The sequence below is a fragment of the Crassostrea angulata genome, chromosome 8, assembly GCF_025612915.1.
Source record: "Crassostrea angulata isolate pt1a10 chromosome 8, ASM2561291v2, whole genome shotgun sequence".
Taxonomy (NCBI): domain Eukaryota; kingdom Metazoa; phylum Mollusca; class Bivalvia; order Ostreida; family Ostreidae; genus Magallana; species Magallana angulata.
The window spans coordinates 49,049,884-49,062,351 of NC_069118.1; the positions used below are offsets into that span (position 1 = coordinate 49,049,884).

The window sequence follows — 12,468 nt, forward strand, 5'->3', positions numbered from 1 at the left end:
TACCGGTATTTTGAATAATAAAACGTTTCACATATTTATATCAGTGCTTTCTATAGTACATTTTTACAAACTTATTTATACTTTATTCAGAACCATCAATTTTAGATAACAAACATTATTTACAAAATTATATGTTTATACAAGCTCCCACCTCGCCTAAATTCACCTAATAGCCTACTAAGGCGAAATGGGAATACCAACTTTTACAGTGAAGGCGAAATGGGAGCAAATTGAAATTAGGGGGGGGGGGGGTAGACTAATCCTAAGGCTAAGCCCCCCCCCCCCCCCCCGGTTCTGACGCCTATGCATCTATGATAACAATATCATTGTAAAACGTGTACTCATAATAACAATATCAGTGTTTATGTACTCATAATGTGCATGGTCTAGAGTATGGGGCCTTGATAAATTAACAAGTTTCGTTGATTCTGGGTTGATGTCGTCCTTTTTAAAAAATACGTGTTCGCACTGTTGTTCAGAATGTTGCTTCTCTTCCGCCTTTTCTTTTTGTCTGTTTACAATGTTAAATATATCGATTGAAGGTAAATATGTCGGTATTGATTTTAAAAATCCGGTTGCAACCTTAAACCAGTCCTTAATTATGAATGCCATGAACGCAATTAAATATGAATGGAGAAAACAGACCTAGCATGTCTGTATTATTTGAAGGTTATTTTACCATTTAAAGTTCTGGATCTATACTCTCTGGGGATACACATCTAAAACTAACAAACCGCCTAGCCAGACCGTGTCATAATACGATGAAAACCGACAGGTAAAAATGACAGGTAACGAAGCGTGGCCATTGTTGACAAACGGAGAATTGAGATTTACCTTCCTACTTTAGCCATGCACACACAGGTGTGAACACTGGGAGAATTTCTTGAATGAAATATTGTGTGTTGTTTTTTGACTCATGTACGAAAAAAATGAGGTGAAATTAATGCCGTGTGTACAGTAATGAGACAGTGACTGTCGTATGGACATACAAAAGAAGGGGGTCATCGTTTTTTACGTTATGACGTAATGACGTTCTGGTACTTTTAACTATCCATATCCGGGAGGAAGATTCTTTGAAAGAAAACAGTAATGGAAAACAAGACCAAAAGCTGGATTTTTGTGATCTCGATTCTCGTGTATCTCCCGTCCATTATCTTATCCTCCAAACGATGCTACTACCCTGATGGTCAGATTAAAGGATACTGTCACGACGAGATATTTTCCAGCCCGGGACAGGTCCGTTTTTCTGTGATGGTGGGGGTACACAGTCCCCGCGATGCCCATTCCTGTGGTGACATATCCCCCGGGGGAGTCCAAACGGCCATGGCTGTCAAATGGATCGTGGACATTCTGAATGGAGCGGGGGACTTCTCCAAAGCCTTCGTCCCGGGGATTAGGCTAGGTTTGTTTCGTTCCTGTGCTATATATATATATATATATATATATATATATATATATATATATATATATATATATATATATATATATATATATATATATATATATATATATATATTGCAAAAAATATATATAACGATATATATGTATGTTATTTATTAGATATCAGATGATTCCGTTTATTCTTTTTTTAATACCAGTCAAATTTACTTACAATACTATGAATTTGAGATAAATGTCTCGTTCCGTGAGAAATAAAAGCTTTTAAGAAAGACTCTCTCTAATTACAAGTAGTTTCGTAAAACTCCCCATGAACCGTAATTTTATTTAACTAATGACCTCAACGTTTTTTAAATTCTAAAAATTTGACATATGGAAATGCATACAAGTCATGCATTTTGAACAATTGTTATGCAGGTGTGTTCAAACCTTCTTTAAATGAATTTCGTTTTATACAAGGAAACAAATGCAAAATTAATACTTTTTTAGTATGGTCTCCTGTTATGCTTGTCTGATTCTTGTTTATCGCATTAAGTTTTGTAAAAACTGTCGTAAATGATTGTAGATAGGCTTGTAAAACAAACATTACGTCGTAATCAAAGTTTACTCACGACAAAAAAAAATTCTAATGTGATTACATAAACGGATCAAGTATTGACCCAAATAAGAACCGAAAAATAAGCCCGAATGTCTCGCAAAATAGAATAATTAAATAATAATGAAAGAGTTGAAAATAGTAAGGCCAAAATAAAAAAAAACGACCCCCCCCCAAAAAAAAACTATCTATATTTAGATTTGTATTTCTTATCAATTTTTAATAAATTAAACTTCAAGTTTAACCCCCCCCCCCCACTTCTCTCCTGGATCTAGACACCCCTTAGCGGCAATTCCAAACAAACATTTTTTCTAAGGATTACATTAAATGTTCCATTTCTTCTGACATAGATTTGTTTCCTGGAACTAGGGAACTGTTAGAAACCTCCCTACATGCGACATATCAACAAAGTCATCTATCACCAAAATCAGAGGAAAATAGGCCAGTGTCAACGACCATATAATGAAGAAATTTCACGGGTATATGAATACTCGCTCATAAGAAATCCAACGCGCTGGTAAATTAATTAGGGATTTACCAGTTTAAATCCCCCCGCAAACCCGCTATACCCGACCGAGCACAACATTCCAATCATATAAATGATTTTCATTCATAAATACTCAAATACAGACTTTTCACCCGCTAAGTTGATTCCACTACACACATCGTTTGTGCATTTGATGTAATTAGACAAATGATGTTTGGAATTTCAATTAATGGAATCTCTATCAGTTTATGGAGGGTATTTTTCTTGGTACATGTAATGTAACATCGATTTAACTCCAGTTGTAAAACTCAAAGTCATGCTGCGCCTATTTGTTAGTTTTTTTTTTTACCTTGGTTATATATAACAGCACAGGTAAAATATCTTATTCTCAAGAAAATAAATTACATTTGGGAGTCGACAATACTGTCTAAACAGGTTCAAATTCTGAAATAAAAGACGTTTCTATTTATAAACGAATTCAGCCGAAAATATAAATATGCAAGTGTTTCATACCTTTTAAAATCAAACCTGCATAGCAGATATGCATTTTTATTTTGTTTTCTTAAAAAAGCATCTCTCAAAAATTTTTAAATTTTTTAAATATTTAACCGAGAATATGATTTAAACTAAAAATAAAACTTAACCTTCTAAAATTCTTCAAGGGTCACCTTGAAAAAGAAAAAAAAAGATTTTCGTCGCAAACAATTCTTCAGTATCGTATTACTAATCTTTCGTTCATTTCCCTGTAAACTAAACAAAATATTCCCGGATATTCAGTGACCGAAACGAGAGAGAAAAAGGGTCAAACAAAACTGGGTGCCTAATACGTAAATTCTTTGTTTAAATGGCTGCTTACAAGGTCAATACACAGAAAGGTCACTCGTTTCTTATCCGTTAATTACGTTATATATAAATTCACATCTAAAAATTAACAGTCAATGGCGTCGAAAGCAAATTGAAAGTGGGTGGGGGAGGTGGGGTGGCTAAATTATCAGAAGTTTTGACAAGCAAAATAAAAATTGATTATGGTTATGGTTATATTGTGTCTAACTTTGCATAAAAAACTAGCCACCCCCCCACCCCCCCCCCCCCCCCCCCCCCGGTTTACATAAAACGGCCATTATTTTACCCTATTGCTAACGATAAAAAGTTCATAAGAAAAATGAATCTTTATATGGTATCGATGTAAAGGGTTTCAACATTTCATTGAAAGAATAAAAAATAACCATTGTATTTGAATTTAGACAAAATGAATTATACTTGAATATCCCTACGATGCAAATCCATTCAGAGGAATCTAAAGCTTGTTTGATTTTTTAATAAAATAAAAAATGGCAATAATTGTAAAAATGTACAATTTAGAGATTTCGCTATAGTTCGGACTGTTCACTTGATTATTAATAACTAGCGAACTTCTGGATTATCAAGTAATTCCTTTTAATTCTCATAATTTTAATTGACATTCAATATAACAATAACAAAAATGTCAATCGCTGGACAAAAAAAAAATATAGTATGATGGTGTACTGTATAATATTTTCATTAATTAATTAATTAATTCATTCATTCATTCAATTATTAATGAATTTATTCATTCATTTGTTCTTCTTTTCACATTTTTTCAAGTTAATATTATAATAGTGTCTTTGCAACGTGTTTTTAATACTTCTGAAATTCAAAAACAAGGGCTTAATCTATTTCAATTTTCTTACACATCCATGTATCATTATTTTGGTTAAAAAAAAGGGAACTAAAATTTGCCTTAAAGGAGCGAACTTTTTTCATTCGTTTGGTTTGTTGCTGCAGGTTTTGACGTATATGATGACTGTGGAATCAGGTCACGTGCTACAGACGGCGTGTCGGAGCTGGTTCCTCTCACAGACACCTCAGTCTTGATGAAGTGTGCACAGCCGTGTAATACATCCAATTCAGAGTTCCTTGGTGTGTATTAATATTCATCAAGAAGTAAATTTATCTCTTAATTGACCCTCTTCCTATTTTGTACTTCAGTCAATATTTATAAAATGGGTTTTTTTTCTATTATTTTGTCAGTATTCGTGGATGTCCTTGAATTCATAATTTGATGATAAGTAAAAGAAATATGTGGACAACTACTGCAATGGTTCTGTCCAAAGAAACACGATAATGGCATTCATAACCAGTGATTAAAACATAGTGTATAATTACAGTGTACGGTTTCTTCTTTCATGTGTGTTTGTACAGTATAATTTAATTTCATTATTTGCGCTTTCTAGGTTTAATGAGTTCGAGCACCATGGAGGCCACATCTGCTTCTCTTTCTGTGCTATCCCCTAGCATCACGGGCATGACGTCATTATCATCCTATAATGACATCAACGACCGAAGGGTGACGTTTACTTCCACAGAAGATGCAGAAATTAAGGTATTGTTTTATATTGAAGTTTTGGGGGATTTGTTTTTTTTATATACTTTTAGATGTAAACGTCTGTCCCAAGATATTAATGCTGCACATTTGGGCAATTTTTTATGAAAATACAAATACATGTGAAAGTGCAAGTGAAGTCGATGAAAGGGACATTTTCTAACTAAAGATAAATTCAATCACACATTATCATTTTCCTTCGTAAAAATTCACAGCAACGAAAACAGATTTCCTACGGAGATTTATAATGGATAATATTAACATTTTTCTTAAACGAAAGTTACACGGAATACCTCGCACAATTTTTCAACGTTATTATCCTGGTACCTTCATATCTTTACCAATGGGAAATCCCCGTTTAATTTTCACAGCCGTGTATTGAAACCTTACAAGCTAGAGGGGGCGTTTCAAATGGGAAATATTGAGATTTTTTCATACTATTGAAAAAATATCGTCTGAACCAAGAGGTATTGATATACATCGAATATTTTTTAAAAAATATGCGGCAAAAATATCCTGGGACAAACTATAATTGTATATCAAACTCAAAAAAAAAAAATGTTCATACATTGTATATTAATAAGGCATCACAGTGAGAAAGGCCAAATAATTCAAACCCATTAATATGGTATAATGTTTTGGTATTACAAACAGGGATTAGTGGACTGGATGAGAGAGCAGAAGTGGTCATTGGTAGCTGTTGTGTATACGGATGATCAACGTAGTACTGCCATGTATGATTCCCTTGTACAGCATTCCAAAAGAGCTAAAATTTGTTTAGCTCATGTTTCGCTAATAAAGGAAGAAGCGCTTTCAACTTCCACTAGTAAAGACATCCTAGAGCCAATAATAGGCACACTGGAAAAGACACAGAAAAAGTTGATGGATGAAAAACTGAGTGTGGTGTTTCTCGGAAGGACGGACACAGCCAAAATGTTATTTCAGTTCATAAAAAATCGTGATACCAATGTAATTGTTCACAAACTTCAATGGGTGCTTCCTTCAAACATTCATTTGGACTTAACTCTCAAAAACACACTTATTTCACAACAGAACCAGAACATGCCAAAAGTCATTATGGTTGAAAAGCAACATCAACATCTGCCATCCTTTCAAAACTATTTCATTGATGAACTGATAAATTATAACCAGTACGACAGCCTTCCTAGACAATACTTGGATGGATATGAACAGCAAATGCTAGGTCGTAGCAATGCGGCTAAAAGTGATCTAACCAAGGTTTATAGACAAACCGAAAGCGTACTACCCACTGTAAGTGCCATCTTGACTTTAGCATCAAGTCTTCGACAGATGCAGGCAAAGCTGTGTACAGTTTCAAGAGATTTCTGTCAGGAGCTGAGATTCAGCTTGGCCAACGAATTTCTTCGTTTGGACTCATCCAACTTAGAACAGCAGATAGGAAGTTTCTCTGTGATCCCAGAGGATTTGAAAAATTTGACAATAAGTAGTAGCAACTATACATTTTCTTTCCCGAGTTTTAACGATCTTCAGTTTTCTGTGTATGAGCCATCTAATCAGTCACTACACAAGGTAATGTAACTTCAGTATATGGCTATTTATCACTGATATTAGTATGTACAACATTTTAAGAAAATCATTCACAATTTTAATTGCATCTTCAATCCTGAATCAGTTTTCAGCAAAGACTTTGGCATATTCAATGTCATTAAAATATGCATGTAAATATTGATACATTTTAAGAAATAATTCAATAAAGAATGTGAATCGGATAATTCTGTATCTATTGTATGTGACTTTTATTAGTGCATTGAAAACCAATACTTTTTTCTTTTTTTATAGTTAGCAAGCATGGTGAACGGCAAAGTTGTTGTTCACGACCAAACTCAGACGATGTCTCTTACGTCTGAATGTAAGGCACAGTGTGAAGAATGTCAGAACAAGGATGACATTGAATTCGCCTATATTCCTGGAGACGTGCTTCTGTTGGGCATATTTTCGCTTCGAGAAGACGGATCAACGTCTTCCACAGACTCAGCCAACAAGTACAACTGCGGAATGTTCCGAGATTCATATACTCCGATTACCGTATCTTCATTTCTACATTCTATTTCTTCTTTACAACAACAGACTATCATCGGGCCAAAGATTGGTGGAATTGCTTTAGACGATTGCTACAATCCTTTGAGCATATCGTATTTGTTGTCTGAACTTTTCACGGGAAAGCGTGTTTTGAAGGATCCAAACACCGGAGAAAATGTCGATTTCCGTAAAGTGATTGCTGTGATTGGTGCACTATCGAGTAAGGTAACCCAAGTGATTGCCGATCAGCTGACTTTACTAGATATCCCGCTGATATCATACGGCGCATCGTCTGCTTCACTAGACAACCGAATTAGATATCCTTTGTTTTTAAGAACAGTGCCCAGTGACGACTTTCAGGTCCAAGGTTTTGTTGATATTTTAGAGAAATTAAAATTTAGTCACGTTGGAGTTATTTACCTTGATGATGCATATGGCCAGAATGCAAAACAATCATTTTTGCAAATGACTGAACATAAGAAAATATGTGTGGAAAACCCAATGTCTATTACAGAGGATTTTACATCAGAACAACTGCAGGAGATCGTCGACAAGCTAACAAAACAAAGAGGTACTGACCTCTCATCTCTCTCTCTCTTTCTCTCTCTCTTTCTCTCTCTCTTTCTCTCTCTCTCTCTTTCTCTCTCTCTCTCTCTCTCTCTCTCTCTCTCTCTCTCTCTCTCTCTCTCTCTCTCTCTCTCTCTCTCTCTCTCTCTCTCTCTGTTTGTTTTAGCAATCTTTAGTACCCATCTTTTTAATCGCGTTCACAATTTTTTTTACATGCAATAATTTGTAAAAAAAAAAAGAAAAACCAATAAATGCATAACTTTCTTATTGTTATGTTACAGTCCATGTCGTCCTCTTCATTGGAATCGACACAGTTGCAGAGATGCTGTTAGACAAGCTAAAGACGCAGCTTACCGACGTTCATTTCACGTTCCTGGCAAGTGAAGGTTGGGGGACGCACCCTAAGCTCATTGAAGGAGGACAAAACAGTAGAGGAATGGCTGCGGCGGGAACTCTGGTCTTTGTTACCCACGACAGCTTCTACGTGGATGACACCTTTAAGCTGTATTTAGAAAACCTAACCTCTCTTTCAAGCAACAGAAATCCGTGGCTTGATCAGTTTTGGGAAAACGTTCTTGAATGCGATTTTCGAGGATCATATAACAAACGGTATTCCAAATCATGTGATGCTGGAGTACACTTTACGAGCGACCAAATTAATGCTTTTGCATCATTTCAGAGAAGTGTTCACGTTCATCATGCGACCTATGCGATTGATTTAGCTTACAGGCATGTCGTAAACGACATTTCTTGCCAAAATCATTTTCGAACAAAAGAATGTGCTGATGTTTTTGTGGCTAGAATAAAAAATACAGAGCTGATATCCAAAAACGGTCAGAGGATTAAGGTTTTCAAAGATGACGGCAACGGATTAATGGGATTTATCGTATATAACATTCAAGCTGTGGACCAAAATAAATACGAATATGTCAAGGTATAGCAAATATTTTTGATAACATTTTTAACAAAATTCTTCAAAGATACATCTTAAGAATTGAAAAAAACCCATATTGTTGTAAGGTTTGTTTTACTTATATAACAGGTTGGATCTTATTCATCCACATCAAGGGAAATGCTACAGCTTGACATCACAAAAATTAAAATTTTCAAAGAAGGCAATCCCCCAATTCCGATACCCATACCAGAGCTGGGAGCATCGTGTGAAGAGGCAACTACCTCTCGAGACAACTGTAGGGTCGTTTGTCCCGTAACAACAACAATAACTACCACTGCATTAGTGAAAACAACAACAGCTGCTTCTGAGTCATCGGACAATGCTTCCTTGTTAAATATAGTGCTTGCAGTCGTCTGTGGTGTATTGTTGCTCTTCCTTATCATTATAGTAGTTATGATGTGTAGACAACAAAGAATGACAAGTGCTTTCTACAACAAAGAAAATACAGGTAGGGTCGATTTTAATATCAAATTAAAGTTGTTGTTCTTTTTCAAATTCGCACGACGTTTGATGAATCATTCACTTTATACAATATCATTTTTAGATTAAAACTTCTAAGCAACGAAATGCTATGAATTTTAAATAGACGGAAGGGGAAGTTTATTTTTATACGAATTATATTTTCAGCAGTAAAAAGCCCAAGCCTCAGAAGTTTGGAAATCTACGATGAGCCATATAAAGACAGAAGGGTACGGACGACGTCTTTTGAACAAAGTGAGCACAAATCGTCTTCGACAAGCGGTGTGGTATCAATAAGATCAACTGCAGGACGCGGTGGTACAAGGAATTTATCTAATGGGACTACCCAAAGCATCAAATCGCCAATCAAGTATTCTGAACTCTTGCAGCTAGAGGTTCCAAGGGCCGACACATTGAAGTATGGATCGAGGGCATCAGTTGCCACATACCTTGATCCGGCAAATAACGAAGTTCCTAGAATTCAGATAACTCGCGACGATAGTGATTTACGGAATTTCAGAGCCCCTGGTATGGAACAAATCCAGAGACATCACTCTGCAAATAACGTAGGCGAATCTGATTCAAATCTTAACTACATACAGGCAAAAGATCTCGAAATGGAAGACGATGATGAGCTCGCGCGACAAGAGGCTGAGTTAAACTATCGACAGAGGGCGACATCTCTGAATGAAGGCATGCATGGACAGCCCACTCTGATTCTAAATCGTCCTAATACACTTCCAGGTATACCGTCCCGCTCTGATATGGGAAGCAGGGACCAAATGCACACGCCATCTTTCTCTGCGCCAGCGCCTAATAGACACATCTCTCCCATGTACCTTGATGCTGTGCATGACTCACAAACCAGCGACCCATCATCGTACCCAACTATACCCGTGCATATGAATGGGCATCCTAATGGTTCGCATCTTTTGATGGTTTCACCCGGGAATTACATTCCCTCTTTCGGATACCAGGGAATCCCAACATCTGGTTACCATCCGGTGTATATTCCAACGGCCTCTCATTCCATCCATGGCCAACCGATAGCTTTTGTAAATTCCCACGATGCAAGACGTCCAAGGGGTTCATCATTTACAGCTGGCATTACTGAGCATCCAATTCATTTTATTGACCCAAGTCAAGTTCATATCAATCCACATAGTGTTCACGGAGTAAGTGTCCATAATGACGGACAGACTGAATTTGTATCCAACACACTTCCGTCATACAAAACCAGGAGTAAGGATCAAAGAGAACAGTACCATTCGATGACGTCAATGCCTGACGTCATTTCACACGAGCATGAAGATGGTGTCGAAATAATGATCTGATACATGTGTATTGAATCATACAAGATTTTTCATGCTGTTAGAATAATACAGTTTTTTAATCTCTTCCGATACAATCTGTATATTGGAAACCCTATCCAAGATTTTTAGCTTTTCCTGTTTACAGCTAAAACGTTTATATCTGCCATACATCTTTTAGAACAAAATCCATATCTGGAATATTTTTATGAAGACATTTATACGTTTTTTACATAGTTGTATTTATGTTCATAATCGCTTCTTTAAAGGGGTTTAACCTTTAAATTGTTGATCAATTTTATCATTTTCATATATAGACATAACATACAAAAAAGTATAAAAAGAGGAATAAAAATCTTTAAACTGTTAGTACTTTTATGTTCTGTTGCAATGTTTTTGATTAAACGGAATAAAACTACATTGAACAAGACCAATTTACTTTGCACACTGATTCAGATGTTTCACAATTTTATCAAAACTCTACATTACCCAGTCTTATGTAACCAATGGCAATAAAATTATGTTGCTTGCAGGTAATTATTGTTTGTTCAAGGTATCACACCGGTAATCGGCCAATCAAAATGAACTTAGTCAATTGTAGTTCCATATATACTTCAGTATAATTTTTTTCCTTGACTGCATTTTTACATTTTCCTTTCCTCAGTTTTAAAATTTTTTGTACCACTGAGTAGGATATTTCATGTATTTTGTTAGGTGATGATCTTTTTTCACAGGGACTACTTCTCTCAGGGCACATGCAGCAGCTTCCTGGGGAGTGTGCAGTCTGTTTACATACAAATGGAAAACACGTGGTTTTGAGGGTAGACCTGTTTGGAGCTACATTTTTTGAGAAAATGCATATCGCTTGCCCTTTTTTATGGTGTTAGCTGATGAGATGAGGAAAACAAACTGATTTTTAAGAATTTTTTCCCCTCTATAGTGCTATATAGTGAAAACAATTACCGGTGTGATACCTTGAAGGGACATGGTGACGCACAAACCCCTGTTTCAGCAAATAACGAATTTTTACACAATATTCACATATTTTATATGTCATATGAATTATCAATGGATGAATTTTTGAAAAAAAAGGGTGTTGAAAAGTACATAAATCAAATTAAAAAGAGAAAAATAGAATAACGCGTTGAACCAACATAAATATATTGAGTTTTCCTTCCGCTTCATAGCCACGCAGGCGCAGGGGAATGTAAATACTACAGTATTACAGCGTGACTTACATCATGAGCCAGAATTTAACCTCTCATTGAAACATGATGTCTTCAAGAACTGTTTATTTATTAAGATGCATTCTCTATAAATCCATATTTATTACCACAGTCATCGAATATCTTTAAATTCGAATTCTTTTTCCAATGTGTCAATCCCATTGTAACTATTTTTAGAAAGAATTCGCAATCACGTGACACTTAACCAATGTCCAAAACAACTCGGTATGTTTACATGTGGAATTTCTGGATGAGTTTTAATGACCTGTACATCAATAGGTGATGATTTATGATGCGCGAAATATTCCGTATGATGATATCTCGTGTAGCTCTTTTTATTTCCGTTGTCATAATCAAAAAGTAAAACATCCATTTTGAGTCAAAAAAGAAAATGCTGCTGAAATAATTGGCTAAGGTAGTTAATGATAAATTATATTGCTGTAGATGCAGATCTGTAGATCTATTGACAAATTCGGGATGACATGCCGTAGGTAAACAGTTCACTCAAAGTTGATCATTTTAGCATTGATCAGCTGCAGAAAGCCGACATGAATTCATAAATATGCATTATCATTATTTCCATTTTATCCCTGACTACCGGCGTAGAAGTTGTCGATTTCTATTGTTACATTCAGCGCTTCATATCCCCTATATAAGACCGAAAGCACTTTTTATGTTTCACTGCATTCAGATATTTCATTCAAGCAATATGAGCTGAATTTTTATAAGAATTTTATTATGCTGCAAAAAGCTGCTAGAATAATAAGTCTGCATGTAACTTAAACTTTTATGATAAATGGGATTTGAACAAATCATTAATTTTTGTCAAAAGAAAGATTTCTATTCTAAGGAATATATAGCAGATTAATTTTTGTACAGGACGACAAAAATTCAATTTGGCTTCAATTAAGGATATTTGTTATTCTAACGCACATCCAATGAATTTATTATACACTTTAGATTAAAAAAAAAGAATGCATTTACTTAAACATAAAAGCATAAAAAA

General features: G+C 35.4%; 1 protein-coding gene across 2 annotated transcripts; it reads left to right on the top strand.

Moving 5' to 3' along the window:
- Positions 1-678: 678 nt before the first annotated feature.
- On the top strand, positions 679-10,605 carry LOC128160110 (uncharacterized). Of its 2 annotated transcripts, none has more exons than XM_052823377.1 (8): positions 679-1,402; positions 4,287-4,421; positions 4,736-4,884; positions 5,539-6,435; positions 6,706-7,516; positions 7,794-8,446; positions 8,555-8,915; positions 9,098-10,605. In XM_052823377.1, exons 1-8 carry the CDS (start codon positions 1,090-1,092, stop codon positions 10,258-10,260), a joined length of 4,482 nt encoding a protein of 1,493 aa, XP_052679337.1. In that variant the 5' UTR covers positions 679-1,089; the 3' UTR covers positions 10,261-10,605. The 2 variants fall into 2 exon arrangements, with proteins under 2 accessions (XP_052679337.1, XP_052679336.1); XM_052823376.1 differs by having other exon boundaries at positions 682-1,402; positions 9,095-10,605.
- The last annotated feature ends 1,863 nt before the right edge of the window (positions 10,606-12,468 follow it).